The sequence below is a fragment of the Salvelinus sp. IW2-2015 genome, linkage group LG1 (assembly GCF_002910315.2).
Source record: "Salvelinus sp. IW2-2015 linkage group LG1, ASM291031v2, whole genome shotgun sequence".
In the NCBI taxonomy this organism is placed as follows: domain Eukaryota; kingdom Metazoa; phylum Chordata; class Actinopteri; order Salmoniformes; family Salmonidae; genus Salvelinus; species Salvelinus sp. IW2-2015.
Window position 1 is genome coordinate 3,405,015 of NC_036838.1, and position 14,798 is coordinate 3,419,812.

A 14,798-nucleotide genomic window follows, 5' to 3' on the forward strand; every position below is an offset into this window, starting at 1 on the left:
GAGAGAGAGAGAGTCAGAGAGAGAGAGAGAGTCAGAGAGAGAGAGAGTCAGAGAGATGTAAGAGGAGACGGCCCGGCGGTCCAAGTGAAAGCTAAGCACTGTCTGTCGATCACCTTGGGCATGTGCTGAGCCGACGAGGTGACCATGACGATGACAAAACAAGAGGGGGGACCGAGAGGGCTTCCCAGAATAACAGACCTGAGATCTCCACAATGCTCCAAGACTTTACAGAGAATTCGAAACAGAGAAAAGTAAATTCTGTTATCAGTTGCCACTTTTCTTTTTCCATCAAGATGAATGAACTGCGTATCAAGCGGAGGTAAAAAATATTCAGATAGCAACTCTTGGTAAGACAATGGAAGTTCAGTTAGAGGAGAGAAATAAACATGATTAAGTATAGAATACGTTATTCTATTCCTAAATCTACAGTGTTCTTTTACCATTAACTTCTCATGCTATATCTTTAGCTCCCCAGCAGATTAAAACTGCTTCCCAAATGGCACCCTATTCCCTATATAGTGCACTACTTTTGAACAGGGTCCATTGGTAGTTGTGCACTACGTAGGGAAAAGGGTGCCATTTGATAATTGTTTCTTCGCTCCCATATGAAGAGTGTGGAGCTAGGGGACTGAAAAACTACATTATTGGTTGCAGTGAGAAAAAGGGGTCTCTGCAGTCATCACATAGGCTACAATGTAAGATGGCGCCGGAGGGCAGGGCTAACGTCTTATCGGCTCTTAACCAACCATGCTATTTTGTTTGTCTTTTCGCGTTGTTCGTAACTTGTTTTGTACATAATGTTGCTGCTACTGTCTCTTATGACTGAAAAGAGCTTCTGGACATCAGAACTGCGATTACTCACCTCAATGAGTCGGACGCGAGGGATATACTACAGACACCCGACCAGGCCCAGATCCCTGTGACTCGCTGAAAAAGGAAACGTAGGTTTCGCGGAAAGAGATGGGGATGCCTTGTGAGGATCAGGTGACGAGTGGCTAATCTGCCCTTGCCTTCCGTTCTGCTAGCTATCGTTCAATCACTGGAATATAAATGGGACAAACTGAAAGCACGTATATCCTACCAACGGGACATTAAAAACTGTAATATCTTGTGTTTCACAGAGTCGTGGCTGAACGATGACATTAAGAACATACAGCTGGTGGGTTATACCCTCTATCGGCAGGACAGAACAGCAGCCTCTGGTAAGACACGGGATGGGTGCCTATGCATTTATGTAAACAACAGCTGGTGCACAATATCTAAGGAAGTCTCAAGGTTTTGCTCGCCTGAGGTAGAGTATCTCATGAAAAGCCGTACACCACACTATCTACCTAGAGAGTTTTCATCTGTATATTTCATAGCTGTCTACATACCACCACAGACCGAGGCTGGCAATAAAACCTCACTCAGTGAGCTGTKTTCTGCATAAACAAACAGGAAAACCCTCATCCAGAGGCGGCGCTCCTAGTGGCCGGGGACTTTAATGCAGGGAAACTTAAATCAGTTTTACCTAATTTCTATCAGCATGTTAATTGTGCAACCAGAGGGAAAAAAATTCTAGACCACCTTTACTCCACACACAGAGACGCATWCAAAGCTCTCCCTCACCCACCATTTGGCAAATCTGACCATAACTCTATCCTCCTGATTCCCGCTTACAAGCAAAACTTTAAGCAGGAAGCACCAGTGACTCGGTCTATAAAAAAGTGGTCAYATAGGGGCCTCCTGGGTGGCGCAGTGGTCTAAGGCACTGCAGCGCAGTGCTAGCTGTGCCACCAGAGACTCTGGGATATCCTTGTCTCATCGTGCTCTAGCGACTCCTGTGGCGGGCCGGGCGCAGTGCATGCTGACCAGGTCGCTAGGTGTACGTTGTTTCCTCTGACACATTGGTGCGGCTGGCTTCCGGGTTGGATGCGCGCTGTGTTAAGAAGCAGTGCGGCTTGGTTGGGTTGTGTTTCGGAGGACGCATGGCTCTTGACCTTTGTCTCTCCCGAGCCCGTACGGGAGTTGTAGCGATGAGATAAGACAGTAACTACTAACAATTGGATACCACGATATTGGGGGGYAAAAAGAAGAAAGAAAAGTGGTCAGATGAAGCAGATGCTAAACTACAGGACTGTTTTGCTAGCACAGACTGGAACATGTTCCGGTATTCTTCCGATGGCATTGAGGAGTACACCACATCAGTCACTGGCTTTATAAATAAGTGCAACGAGGACGTCATCATGGATTACAGGCAGCATCCGCACTGAGCCAAAGGCTAAAGCTTCCYCTTTCAAGGAGCGGGACTCTAACCCGGAAGCTTATAAGAAATCCTGCTATGCCCTCCGACGAACCATCAAACAGGCAAAGCGTCAATACAGGAATAAGATCGAATCGTACTACACCGGCTCTGACGCTCGTCGGATGTGGAGGSGTTGCAACCTATTACAGACTACAAAGGGAAGCACAGCCGAGAGCTGCCCAGTGACACGAGCCTACCAAACGAGCTAAATTATTTCTATGCTCGTTTCGAGGRAAGTAACACTGAAACATGCATGAGAGCATCAGCTGTTCCGGACGACTATGTGATCACACTCTCCACAGACCTTTAAACAGGTGAACATTCACAAGGTTGCTGGGCCAGATGGATTACCAGGACGTGTACTCCGAGCATGCGCTGACCAACTGGCAAGTGTCTTCACTGACATTTTCAACTTGTCCCTGTCTGAGTCTGTAATAGCAACATYTTTCAAGCAGACCACCATAGTCCCTGTGCCCAAGACCACTAAGGTAACCTGCAAAAATGACTACCGACCTYTAGCACTCACGTCTGTAGCCATGAAATGCTTTGAAAAGCTGGTCATGGCTCACTTCAACACCATTATCCCAGAAACCCTAGACCCACTCCAATTTGCATACCGACCCAACAGATCCACATATGATGCAATCTCTATTGCACTCCACACTGCCCTTTCCCACCTGGACAAAAGGAACACCTATGTGAGAATGCTGTTCATTGACTTCAGAAGAGTTTGATATTGGAAGATGTTGAGTTGTATATGCGGCACAGCCACTAATGGGAAGTGCTTGAGTGAGGATGGGAGATAGAAATCTGTTCACACACACATACACAAATCTGTTCACCACATGGATGGGTAAACACACTGTTTATTGTTGCAGTGTCAACAGTCCACCTGCAGGGCTTCGGTGTTGAACCAGTAGGGTTTGAAGTGCAGGAATGTGTCACAGAGACAGATCCGTGTGTGCGTGTGTGTGTGCGTGTGCGTGTGTGTGTGCTGATTCACTAGACCAGTGGTCGCCAAGGCATTCCTAGTTGATCACCAAACATTTCTGTAAATAAAACAACGATAAAGCCTTGCCAAAAGCCTTGACGATAGGATAAAACTGCTTCTCCAATAGAAACCCCGACCACACTTGTAGGCTAGCTAAGCTCATGTGCAGAAACAAGTCGTTGGGTCTAATGGTCGTCTCGCTCCAAACTGCACATCTGCAGGCCATCAAATCAAAGGCACTCCTTCGATATAAAGTAGTTGTTAATTATATACTTTTTTTACCCCTTTTTCTCCACAAATTTTGTGATATCCAATTGGTAGTTACAGTCTTTTCCCATCGTTGCAACTCCCCTATGGACTCGGGAGAGGTGAAGGTCGAGAGCCATGTGTCCTTCGAAACCCGACCCTCCTTAGCCACACTGCTTCTTGACACACTGCTCTCTTAACCCGGAAGCCAGCCGCACCAATGTGTCGGAGGAAACACCGTCGAACTGGTGACCGTGTCATCGTGCATGTGTCCGGCCCACCACAGGAGTCGAACGGCTCTCGACCTTCGCCTCTCCCGAGTCAATACGGGAGTTACAGCGATGAGACAAGACTGTAACTACCAATTGGATATCACAAAGAGAAAAAGGGGGTAAAATATATAAAACTTAAGTGATCTTGACTCAGAAAAGGTTGGTTACCACTGCACTAGACCTTTTGTCTCACCTAAACCCCAGTATAACTGGTCCAGAACCCTGATACACACACTCACAAYCACACACATTCACAAGAAACACACACAAACCCAATGAGTAAAACGTAGAAACTCCAACAAACAAAGACCACGGAAAGACTTTGGCACAAAAGGCATGAAACCCACACATACTGCAGGCCCCCAGGCGTTTAGAGCAGAGTGGTGGGTCCCTGCCAGGAGAGGACTCTCCCKGTATAGTATCCCCTGTAACRACAACCTGTGGGAAGGTATCACAGTTTCAGCCATAAGGAATGAATGGATCTTAGTGTCTTTGATCCCAATAGATCTGAGTGACAAGCTGAAATTGGAGCCGTTTAGCACCTCCGCCCGCTCCCAAGTTCGGGGAATCTTGATCGGTATGTCAAGGGTTTCTGTGGAAACAGGGGAATTCACAAAAATATTGCAGACATTGCAAGGTAGGTTCTACTACTGTACTCAACTTATGGGCTAGACTGGGAGCTATGAGTGACATGTAACTTTCTCCCACAGTCAGAGAGAAATTACAAAGATGAACTTTCACTGAGTGTAAAAAGGGAATGATATACTGAGTATAATAACTCTTGTTAATAAAAACCCAGAGGATGTCACTTACAGGATGTCACCCCATCAGACCCCTGCAGTAACCTACTGAAGTGTGTGTAAATGTACTCAAGCGGCGGTGAACTTAAGAGAGCCTGTAAGTGGATGATGGGTACTCTCCTCTCCTCAGCAATGTTATCCACTTCACTGTAGAAACTGAAGCCAAATCGGCCGAAAAACTAAACAGAGAGAGAGAGAGGAAGACAGGGGGAGAGGAGAGGAGAGGGAAGAGAGAGACACAGGGTTCTGCACTACAGCTGGCGTGTCCTACATCACATCACACACAGAGTCAAACCTCTCCACAGAGTACCACTCACTGGCATCGATTCCACCCCGCTGACCCCCTCTAACGGATTAACATATCAAGACAAACATAGGGACATACTGTATGTACACACAGTCACCACACATTAAAACAAACACATAAACAAACATATGCTCTAACACACACACACCAACACCACACACACACACACACACACACACACACACACACACACACACACACACACACACACACACACACACACACACACACACACACACACACACACACACACACACACACACACACAGAGGGCCACCCTGCACCATGTGGGTAGAGCACATGCATTGAACCATCAAAAGATACACGTTCATTTTGTGCTGCCATCATTCATCTCTCCATGTGTACACACTGCAGTCCGCAGCCAATTATGACTGAAGCAGCGCACATCTTCTGGCTCATCGACAGATCGACAGGCAGGGGAGGGCTATTTATAGTGCAACATTAAAAGAGCTGCTCACAACTTACCGACTGGAACTCCCTTTCATTAGGAAATAAGGAAATGTATTTAAAGCTTTAAGACTAGTAAAGAGAGACGCAACAGATTGGGTCTCTAAATAAAAAGCATAGAGATTATAGCCTTTAACCCCATTTATAAAGGGGACGTTTATACATATAGACTGATCTATCTCTATGATGAAAACCTCAATACTGAGAGAACAGTGGTTTGGGAGGGGCAGAGAGGAGGTATGGTAAACCAGCATCAACACATACAGATGCAAGTTGGCGGAGCTAACAGGAAGTAAACACCTAAATGCTGAGAGTAATGGGATGAGAGAGGACGTATGGCAACCCTACAATCAGACCAGGGCCACCATTTTGGCTCAAACCCAATTAGTACCAGTTACCTGGACTGTTGACAATCAACCCTCTGAGTCATGACAATGGAGAGGAATGACAGGGTTGAGAGGCTGGCAGCTGTACCATGTGGAGACCGAGTGAGTGGCGCTAAACAAAAGATTCCTGAAATGATGGCTGCCTGCCTTCCTATTCTGTCAATGGCAGCCACGCTCCACTTCACATGCTCATTGACACATACAACAGCATGAGATAAAGAGCCCAGATTGAGAGGCATGCACACACACACACACACACACACACACACACACACACACACACACTAAGAACAGGTGGGTCCCCACTCCGATCAAAGAGCATTTGACTGGTTCATGTCCCCAGTTCACTGTAGCGTGTAATGTGACAGGATCCTGGTTAAACTGGATGTGTGTACATCAGTGGAGGCTGCTGAAGGGAGGACGGCTCATAATAATGGCTAGAATAGAGCAAATGGAATGGCATCAAACACATGGAAACCATGTGTTTAATTAATGTATTTGATACCATTCCACCCATTCCATTCTAGCCATTACCATGAGCCCGTCCTCCCCAATTAAGGTGCCACCAACCTCCTGTGGTGTACACTGTGTGCCCATGTGAAAAGGTCTTAATCCCCATAATTCCCTCTGTTCTGGACGCGTGCCTGTTGGCGTCTTAACAGGCCAGAGGCAGGCAGAGCAGGATTGTGTGTGTACAGTACAGTGGCACATGTCAACACAAAGGGTACAGTGTGGGGACGACTGGCCATTGTGGGGACACACAGAGAAGGCAGATGGGGTAATAATGGGATTGGGGCCTGCAGAACAAGTGTTATCGCACAGCACTCCTTCAATACAGGTTTTCTCTGTTACTGGTCAATGGTTCAGTCACAGTCTGTACCATAGAAATATAATCTGTGGATAGGGCTGGGAACCGTTCTATAGATTCAATTTCTATGGTATGTACTCTGTGACTCAAATAAGATTGTGTTAAGAGCTTTTTTTTAAGTCATTCAAAGGTCAGCCASAGAGTTGTAACATTAGCAAGCAGGGTAGCCTCCATGTGTTCCTTCACCCATGAGTTCCAAACCATTTGCATCAGTATACGGACTTAATATTCCATGTCTGGTGCTGACTTCCTCTGGGCACTTCCATGGAAAGGTAAGAGGGGGTGACTAATGGAGACATTCCCATCCCAGATAATGACTGAGTGTGTACACAGTCTGGGTTGTACACAGATATGTYTCAGCGCAACAAGCAAGAAACACAATAAGCTCCTACTCCCTCTCCACCAACCACTAAGGAAACTGGATGAGGTAACGRAACAAATATCCGCTATAACATTTGTAATGTACACTGCACTGCCTTACACAGTCATAAAAACAAATATCTCTTGGGTCATCTTTCAAGGGAAAACACCAACTTGTTTGTTTCATTTTTCCTGATCCATCCTATTTATAACAACAAGCCCTTAATATATTCCTACTTACATTTGTCCAATCCTGGAAAACAAGCTGAAAATCTGTGAGGGCAAGACACAAATACTCAGACTGTTTTCTTCTTTGAGTGGTTTCACCATCATCACTAATCAGGCTATGGTGTGTGTGTGTGTGTGTGTGTGTGTGTGTTGTGTGTGTGTGTGTGGTGTGTGTGTGTGTGTGTGTGTGTGTGTGTGTGTGTGGTGTGTGTGTGTGTGTGTGTTGTGTGTGTGTGGGTTGTGTGTGTGTGTGTGTGTGTGTGTAGTAGTAGTCCCCATTCCCTAGTAGTTTAGAGACTTAGATGGGTAACACAAATCAGAGCTATCGTATTTTTATTATCTTATTTCTGGTTGAAGAGAAATCACTTTCACTGCAACAAAGCCCTCTCGGGGGACAGTGTGGGTACTGAACAGAGCACACAGCACTTTGATTAAAACACCAGCCTGGGAGACATTTAGTTAAGTCTTCCAAATGGACCCATTCCCTTTATAGTGCACTACTTTTGACCAGGACCCTCAAAAGTAGTGCACTACATAGTGAATAGGGGCCATTTGGGAAAGAGCCTAGAAAGAGGCATTGGCACATGGGCCAGCTAAACAATCTGGGTGATGTGGATGGACAGTTTGTGCTCTCAAGATGACAAGCAGAGAATTATGGGAAATGTTATCCCTGTATCAAATTACCTGTGACCCAAATGGTTCCTATCCCTAAATAGTGCACAACTTTTGAACACGCTCTGTTCAAGATTAGTCCACTATATAGGAAATACGGTGCTATTTGGGGCACAAACTTTCCCATTTATAAACTAAAGCATCCAACGAGCAAGGCCTATTCCTCCATTTATGAAGCAAACATCCATACGAGCAAGGCCTATTCCTCCATTTATGACAAAACATCCCAGCGAGCAAGGCCTATTCCCTCCATTTATGAGCAAAACATCCAGCGAGCAAGGCCTATTCTTCCATTTATGAGCAAAACATCCAACGAGCAAGGCCTATTCCTCCATTTATGAAACTAAACATCCAACGAGCAAGGGACCTATGCCGCCATTATGAGCAAACCATCCAGCGAGCAACGGCCTATTCTTCCATGTATGAGCAAAACATCCAACGAGCAAGGCCTATTCTTCCATGTATGAGCAAAACCATCCAACGAGCAAGGCCTATTCATCCATTTATGAGCAACAACATCCAACGAGCAAGGCCTATTCCTCCATTTATGAACTCAAACATCCAACGAGCAAGGCTATTCCTCCATTTATGAGCAAAACATCCACGAGCAAGGCCTATTCCTCCATGTATGAGCAAAACATCCAACGAGCAAGGCCTATTCTCCATTTATGAGCAAAACATCCAACGAGCAAGGCCTATTCCTCCATTTAGTGAAGCAAAACATCCAACGAGCAAGGCCTATTCCTCATTAGCAGTAAACATCTAGCAGGACCTATCTTCCATTATGACTAAACACATTCCAACGAGCAAGGGCCTATTCTCCATATTATGAGCAAAACATCCAGCGAGCAAGGCCTATTCTTCCATTTATGAACTAAACATCCAACGAGCAAGGCCTATTCCTCCATTTATGAACTAAACATACCAATGAGCAAGGCCTATTCCTCCATGTTATGAACTAAACATCCAATGAGCAAGGCCTATTCTCCATTATGAACTAAACATCCCAGATGAGCAAGGTCTATTTCCATTTAATGAACGTCAAACTATTCCTTTTTTTTCAGTCAGCCAATGGTTGCCAGTAAAAAAGCGCCAATTTCTGGTCCACCATCCACCCTATCATTTATCTTCCTTAGTGTCCACTGTGAGGAGCTGAGTGACCCTAAAGGTCAACATTTCCAATGTATGACAAATGGAGGGGTCATTTAAGAGGTGGACGGGGGAGGGAATAAAGAGTGAAAGGGCATTTGTAGCTGCCAGACTGGACAGCAACCCCTTCTATAGGCTATATTTTGGTTCGCCCCCCTCCCATGCTAGTCTGAAGGCCACTTGAGAATTCAAAGCGACGCCGCGCTGCATAAAGGCAGTGGATTGAAGGCCCGCTTAATGCCGTGTCCACAATGTCTACCCCCCCACACACACACTCCACACATACACACACACACCAAAGACCCCCACCCCTTTTTCCCGTAATCCCATGAGTCCCCGGCCAGTCCTCCCAGAGCCTGAAAGAGCGAGCCTGACACGAGTCTCTGACTTCCCCCCCTTCCCCCCCCCCTAACCCCATTATACTTCCTTTGTCCCCCCCTGAGGACCAGGAGTGAGTGTAGGGCCCGTCGGCCGGGCTGGAGCAGGCAGGTGTTGAGGCAGCTCCAGTAGGGATTGGAGTGGTGGGAGAGAGGGTGTGCGAGTTGGGGGTCTGGTATTCCGTCTGTCATGCCAACCTGATGGCCTGGGCATAACACACACACACACACACACACACACACCCTTGTTTGTCACTGTGGCCGCTGACATGACAGCCCACAGGCGGAGCAACGGCAACTGTAACCAGGATTATGTATTGCTCTAAATGCATTAAGGAGGGTCGATGTCAGGAGGACTGGAGGAGGGACACACCCAACACAACCTGCTTGCTTCTTTTATCTGGTTCTCCGCCTCCCATTCCTCAGGCATCAAGGGCTCAACTCACCGCCACCGCAGGAATGACAGGAGATAGACTTTATAATAATGTCAAGGATAGTTGACTTGCTATTCCAGGAGTATTGGGTGAAGATGAAGGTCAGCTGATAAGTCACAGTTTTAGTACTAAATACGGTAGCAATAAAGCACATGTTAACTTGTAACAAGTTACAAAGTTAGGACAGCAAACAGTTCCTCACATAAAAAGACAGGTAAGTAGACACCCTTCATGAGTGCGCATGCAACAGAGAGAGTCTGTAACACAACTAGAGGTCGACTAATCGGAATGGCCGATTAATTAGGGCCGATTTCAAGTTTTCATAACAATCGGAAATCGGTATTTTTGGACACCGATTTGTCCGATAATAAAAAATAAAAAAATAAACGTATTTATTTTTTACACCTTTATTTAATCTTTATTTAACTAGGCAAGTCAGAACACATTCTTATTTTCAATGACGGCCTAGCAACAGTGGGTTAACTGCCTCGTTCAGGGGCAGAACGACAGATTTTTACCCTTGTTCAGCTCGGGGGATTCAATCTTGCACACCTTACAGTTAACACTAGTCCAAACGCTCTACCACCTGATTACTTGCACTCCACGAGGAGCCTGCCTGTTACGCGAATGCAGTAGAAGCCAAGTAAGTTGCTAGCTAGCATTAAACGTATCTTTATAAAAACAATCAATCAATCAATCATAATCACTAGTTAACTACACATGGTTGATGATATTACTAGTTTATCTAGCGTGTCCTGCGTTGCATATAATCGAGGCGTGCGTATCGTTGCTCCAATGTGTACTAACCATAAAAACATCAATGCCTTTCTTAAAATCAATAGACAGAAGTATATATTTTTAAACCTGCATATTTACGCTAAAAGAAATCCAGTTAGCAGGCAATATTAACCAGGTGAAATTGTGTCATTTCTCTGTGACACAATTTGTGTATATGTATATGTGGTATATGCAATTTGTGTATATGCAACAGTTTGGCCCCTAATTTGCCAGAATTTTAACGTAATTATGACATAACATTGAAGGTTGTGCAATGTAACAGGAATATTTAACTTATGGATGCCACCCGTTAGATAAAATACGGAACGGTTCCGTATTTCACTGAAAGAGAAACGTCTTGTTTTCGAGATGATAGTTTTCCGGATTCGAACCATATTAATGACCTAAGGCTCGTATCTGTGTTATTATTGTTATAACTAAGTCTATGATTTGATAGAGCAGCCTGACTGAGTGGTGTAGGCAGCAGCAGGCTCGTAAGCATTCATTCAACAGCACTTTCCTGCGTTTTGCCAGAAGCTCTTCGCTGTGCTTCAAAACCTATCAACTCCCGAGATTAGGCTGGGGTAACCGATGTTGGAAATGGAGCTAGTTAGCGGGGTCGCACTAATAGCGTTTCAAACGTCACTCGCTCTGAGACTTGGAGTAGTATTCCCTTGCTCTGCATGGGGTAACGCTGCTTCGAGGGTGGCTGTTGTGCATTGTGTTCCTGTTCGAGCACAAGGTAGGAGCGAGGAGAGCGATGGAAGCTATACTGTTACACTGGCAATACTAAAGTGCCTATAAGAACATCCAAAGTCAAAGTTAATGAAATACAAATGGTATAGAGAGAAATAGCCTATAATTCCTATAATAACCAAACCTAAAACTTCTTACCAGGAATATTGAAGATCATGTTAAAAGGAACCACCAGCTTTCATATGTTCTCATGTTCTGAGTAAGGAACTTTAAACGTAGCTTTCTTACATGGCACATATTGCACTTTTACTTTTCTCTCCAACACTTTGTTTTTGCATTATTTAAACCAATTGAACATTTTCATATTTATTTGAGGCTAAATGATTTTATTGATGTATTATATTAAGTTAAAATAAGTGTTCATTCTGTATTGTTGTAATTGTCATTATTACAAATAAATGTGTTTTTTTTTAATCGGCATCTGCCTTTTTTTGGTTACTGCAATAACGGTATCCGTGTTGAAAATCATAATCGGTCGACCCTATAAAACACAACGACAAATACATACCTTGTCGAACAGAGATTTCCATTGCTGAGAATAGGCGAAAGAGGAAAGGAGCGGGGAGGGAAAGAGAGAGAGAAAAGAGGAAAGAAAAGGTTTCAGAGAGAAAGGTGCCATTTAACAGATAGACACACCTGTCATTAAGGAGTGATGTCAGCAGGTAGCCTACAAGAACTTTCCTTCATTCAATGAATCAATATAATTGAACAATTGAAGACATCATCAATTATGTATGGTAGTAGCCATGCTACGCCTGCTCAGTTAGCTGTAATGAACACATATAGTCAATGGATTGTTGACCGTGATGATATAATGACAGTGGTCTATGTATGAGTCTATGAAGCTGTCTGAGAATGGTCGCTGGCATAATAATATTCATAGCTTACAACCATAACACAGTATGATATCATGCTGACATAACATAGGCTAATGATAGGCCATCATTGTAAATAAAAATGTGTTATTATTTGAATTGTCTAGTTAAATAAAAAAGATTCGCTACTGTAGAATACACCGTGGGAAAAACGTGCCTTTAATGTGATCTTCTGTATTAGGATGAAATTGAAAAACGCTGATGACAATATGAATATGGCTCAAGACTTACGTCCTCTGGGGCCACGGGAAGAACATCGATACTCTCCAGCACTTCTATCTCGTCTCCCTCCGCGTTCGCCGCCACTGCTGGAGAGGAATGCACCGGCACGTCCCGAGACGCGTCCGGCATCGTCAGGCTGCGGCTGCCCCTCTACTCAATGCACTACTGGGCAATTCAATATTAAATCCTTACCGACAAAACAATATCCATTCTCTGCTATTTGAGCCACATTACACACATAATCCATATTTGAGAAATCACCAAGCGAGACTAATCAACGCAGGTGTCTCAAACACAATTGGGCATTCTTATTTCAACCCTGGTCCTTTGCGGCTATTTAGAAAAATAWATTAGCCCACAAAATAACATCTATCCTCCGTTRGTTCACAAGCTCATTGAAGAGAAAATATATATTTAATAGATCCACGCACAGAGCAAAAGTTGAGTGCCGAGTTGGGTGTCCGTGGAGTGCGCATCTGCGTCTCGCCACTCCGAGCGACAGTGTGTGTGTAACAACTGAATTGGGGGTGTGTGGCCACCAAGTCCTTCTCCTATTTCATACGACAGCCCACCTGCACCTCAGTCCAGCTCTCTGTAGACAGACACGGCATTTTTCACTGTCAAAGTACTGACATCTCATTGGGACGGACAGGCAGGCAACTATCKAAGTTGACAGCAGTGAATGTTCATTCCAATGTGACTCACCTGAAAATGAAATAGAATAGAGGTGTGTGTGGCAATAATTAAAGAAATMGGCTYCTCACTTCAATAGTGAATAAGAGAAGACGTCATAGTGTATTACAAGGCAATAGGCATAGTTGGAACACCCCTCAGCATAAAACAGCTTATAATGCTACTCAGTCTACTGCGCAAAAAGCAGCATGGGTWGCCTAAATGTCATGGCAGTCCGTCACGGAACACTGACTAAAAAGATGTCTAGTCGACCGTCCAAAAMMCGCGCAAGTGTAAATTCAGGTGCGTCATTGTACCCTCGCAGTTGTTTACAGCGACGCAGCTCGGCCAGCTGCCCAACCCCGCTGTGTCTCAGTCAGCAGCCTCTAGGAACACACTGACTCCGCTCCCGGAGTTGGATCGGGACCAGCCGGCACTCTGGCACTGTTCAAGCCGGTAGGCAAGCAGGCAAGCACCTTCGGCTCCGTTGCACTGCGTGTGCCTCCGGCGCAGAGAAAGATGGATTTTTGGCTGCGAGGTGAGAACACCACCCACACCCACAGAAGGCTTCGAGGAACCCCGGTTCACACCAGCTGGCTCTCACTCTGTTACTTTATCACGTTATGTCATCAGATAGACAGTGCGCGCATGTGACTCAGTGAGTAGACTTGGCTGAAGAGGATCCAAATTCAACACTCTCACAAATGTGGGTGTGGGTTATTAAAATACACAAAATAGTATTCAGACAGTGGAAGTGCCTGATCCAGATCTAATTCAAAGAGGGACAATTCTATCCTGTAATATTTCCATCCAACATTCACTGAAAGGGTGGTGATTTCAATCATGAAGCATAGCACCTACTGATCTACTATGATAGTCAGTTTAGGACACTTATGGTACCAAGTACCAAACACTGTTTAACTTTTCTTTTCACCTTCCTTCCTCTCTGTATCTGGGTGGTAAAGTGGGTTGAGGTTCGGAGGAGGGTAATAAGGGCCTGTAAATTCCAGGTTGCGTTTTAGGGTCATAAACAAACACTCCCCTGCAGGCCTGCAATGACAATCAGCWAAATGGATGGGTCTTCCATTCCAGAGGACCACCTACCCATTATCTATAATCACTTTAAACAAACCATTCATTTAAGATCAACCTGTGTGTTTTGTGTTGTTTGTGTGCACATGCATGTGCTTGTGCACTTGTGTGTGTGTAAGTTATGTGTGTAAGTTATTTTGTGGCTGTGGGGTGCAGCTGCTTTTGAGTGGGCTGGTAGCACTGTAAAGAGATTGTATCTCTCTCACAAAACTTCCCCATGCTATTCGATAGTATTACCATGGAAACAATATGGCCATAGGTTATTTTTAACCTTATGGGTCTTGTGACACCTACACAGCACTTTTGGATGAAACTGCAGCCTACAATGTTTTAACAGCGAAATACTATACTACCAGTCCTCAACTGGCCTCAAAACYCTTCCTCCGAGAGAGAGCTAAGCTGTTGGMATGCCATCTGCAGTCAGCTGTGCAATTACCATGTGTGAGATCACAATTAAACTCATCTCATCACCCAGAACCAAATCTCAACTACTCTATAAGTATACTGAATGTGYGGTCTCCATTTCTAATGACTTTTCCTATTACTTTAGCCTAAACACTGC

At 44.8% G+C, this 14,798-nt stretch overlaps 1 protein-coding gene across 1 annotated transcript in view; it reads right to left on the bottom strand.

The window, feature by feature from the left end:
* The window catches only part of rhbdl3 (rhomboid, veinlet-like 3 (Drosophila)), a 70,812-nt gene extending 57,116 nt beyond the window's left edge, over window positions 1-13,696 (bottom strand). Inside the window, 2 exon segments of the mRNA XM_023997115.3 lie at window positions 11,884-11,907; window positions 12,482-13,696. Coding sequence (XP_023852883.1) covers window positions 11,884-11,907; window positions 12,482-12,601 — 144 coding nt within the window. The 5' untranslated portion in view covers window positions 12,602-13,696.
* Window positions 13,697-14,798: the final 1,102 nt, after the last annotated feature.